The 2,455-nt window shown below is 47.2% G+C and overlaps 1 protein-coding gene across 1 annotated transcript in view; it reads left to right on the top strand.

Annotated features, from left to right (window-relative positions):
- The window catches only part of CDA (cytidine deaminase), a 44,489-nt gene extending 43,759 nt beyond the window's left edge, over positions 1-730 (top strand). Inside the window, exon 4 of the mRNA XM_004705381.2 lies at positions 518-730. Within this exon, the coding sequence (XP_004705438.1) occupies positions 518-730 (213 nt within the window). The remainder of the gene's footprint in view (positions 1-517) is intronic.
- Positions 731-2,455: the final 1,725 nt, after the last annotated feature.

The following is a 2,455-nucleotide window of genomic DNA, read 5'->3' as shown; positions in this document are numbered from 1 at the left end:
GTGGAGCGTCACTGAAGAGCTACCTGTAAGGCAGTGGTTCTCAACCTGTGGGTTACGACCTCTTTGGGGGTCGAACAACCTTTTCACAGGGGTCACCCGATTCATAACAGTAGCAAAATGACAGTGATGAAGCAGCAACAAAAATAATTGTATGGTTCGGGGTCCCCACCACATGAGGAACTGTATTCAAGGGTCATGGCATTAGGAAGGCTGAGAACCGCTGCTGTTCATCTCCCTGCCAAGAACGCGCCCTTGATCTGCGCGCCTTGGTACCGCTATGGCATTGACCTTCCTTCTCAGGAGAACAGGTGAGAACTAACAGAACCCGAACCGCTGATCCAAGGAAGGGACCCCCGTACCCCTCCTGACTGTATAACGTTCTACCTCTGTCCTGAGAAAGGAGAGCAAAGGCCAAGGCCAGGTTCACAAGGCAACGCAATCATTACAATGGTTTGTTGCTCCTCCGCCTTCCTCGCTTCTCGAGGCTTGGTGTGCTTGTCCACCCCTCCTCGCCAAGCCTCACAAAATCCAAGAGATCAAGGACTTTCTGCTCCCAGTCCAGCAAAAGGACACGAAGTCTGTCCAGATCAATAACAAGGATAATGTGAAGTTCATGGTCCGGTGCAGCAGGGACCTCTACACCCTGGTCATCACCAACAAGGAAGGCCAAGAAGCTGAGGCACTCAGCCCCAGGTGTGGAGTGACAGCGGAAATGAACCTGGCTGGCTGATGCGAGCTCGAATAAAAGTTTTAAAAATTCATTTTAAAAAGTGCATGTGTTGTTTAAAACCACTGAGTTCAAACATAATTGCGCAGGCTTTGTGAACTTCAATGCACTATTCAGATGTAAGTTCAATTAAAAAGTTATTTTGAGACCATGAATAAGACAAAACATTTTTTAAAAGCTTTCATTATGCTAAAAAGCTCCTCTGTGTTAAATCTTATTTTTAAATATTACACGAACTATTGTACCAACCAAAGTGCACAACTAGATGCATTTTCATCAGAAAAGTATATCCAGGTCAAGAAACAACTTCACCACACTCCCAGGATCAGTCTCAAATCTGACGGTTGTATTCCAAATAAATTGCTCCCCCCAAATGCATCTATTCATGTCTCTCCTGAATAATTATGATTGGACATCACAACGGCTTTGGAACTTCTCCCTTAGGGCAGACACAAGAGAAATCATTGCGCGCGCGCGCGCGCACACACACACACACACACACTTTGCTGAAGCCGTTATCTACCAACTGTCCCTGGCCAGAAACCATAGCACGGGACCAGAACTCTGCAGACAAATGATTGACTGGTATCTACATGTCCCTGGCCCCAGTGCACGTGGAGGAAGGACAGAGTACGATGCCCGCTCGCAGTGCCCTCCCTTTTCCAGCACACCGTTCTAAGAGGTACCCAGGTGACGCTTGGTCCAGGGAGAGGATGCCTCCTAACGCTGCCTGCCCTGGGCAGCGGACAGTGCCATCGCCCGTTTCCAGAATCAGCTGTGGAGACGTGCTCTTCTGCAGGGCGAAGTTCAAGCCAAGGTTTATGATGCAACAACGTTACTCATGACAGTGCATTTGTTGTTTAAAAACAGGCAGGGCTCGAAGATGAGTAAGCAAAGTTTATGAACTTTAATGCACTCATCAAAGTTCCTTTTAAAAACTGAGACTATGCATGAGTATTAAAACACAAAGTGTATCATCACCAATTCTGACTCATAGTGACCGAGTAGGACAGAGTAGAACTGCCCCCCAGGGTTCCTGAGGTTGGAAGTGTTTACAGGAGACGGTCATGTAACCTACTACGTCACCAGGGGATGGTGTTACAAACAACAACAAAAAGGCTCTTTAATGGTAAATGTTCATTAAAATATTACAGAGAATCTTGTACAAAGTACAGAGCCGGAATGCTCCTTAGAAGTGAGGATGGCAGGACTTTGTCTCATGTACTTTGGCCACGTTATTAGGAGACACCAGTTCCCCGGGAAAGGACATCATGCTATCAAAAGCAGATCAGCAAAAATGAGGAGGACCGTCAGGCAGATGAGATTGGCACAGTGGCGGTCTTACAGACTTGACGGTAAACAAGCAGCCATCTAGCAGGGAACAAAGCCCACATGGAAGAAGCACACCAGCCTGTGTGATCACGAGGTGTTGACAACGGGATCAGGTAGCAGAAGACCCCAAACAAATATATTGATGCAAATGATGGGGGTCAGAGTGGAGACCCAAAGCCCATCTGTAGACAACTGGACATTCCCTCACAGAAGGGTGACAAGAGTCAGCCAGGGTGCAGTATAGCACTGATGAAACATTCTTCTAGTTCCTTAATGCTTCCTCTGCCCCTGCTATCATGACCCCAGTTCTACCTTACAAATCTGGCTAGACACTGATATAGATAAGAGCTCTCTACACACGGAATCCAGGACAGACAAGCCCCTCAGGAACAGTAA

The sequence above is a fragment of the Echinops telfairi genome, unplaced genomic scaffold, assembly GCF_000313985.2.
Source record: "Echinops telfairi isolate 266 unplaced genomic scaffold, ASM31398v2 ScPeMD7_7457;HRSCAF=8495, whole genome shotgun sequence".
Taxonomy (NCBI): Eukaryota; Metazoa; Chordata; class Mammalia; order Afrosoricida; family Tenrecidae; genus Echinops; species Echinops telfairi.
This window is presented reverse-complemented; position numbering and strand designations above follow the sequence as displayed.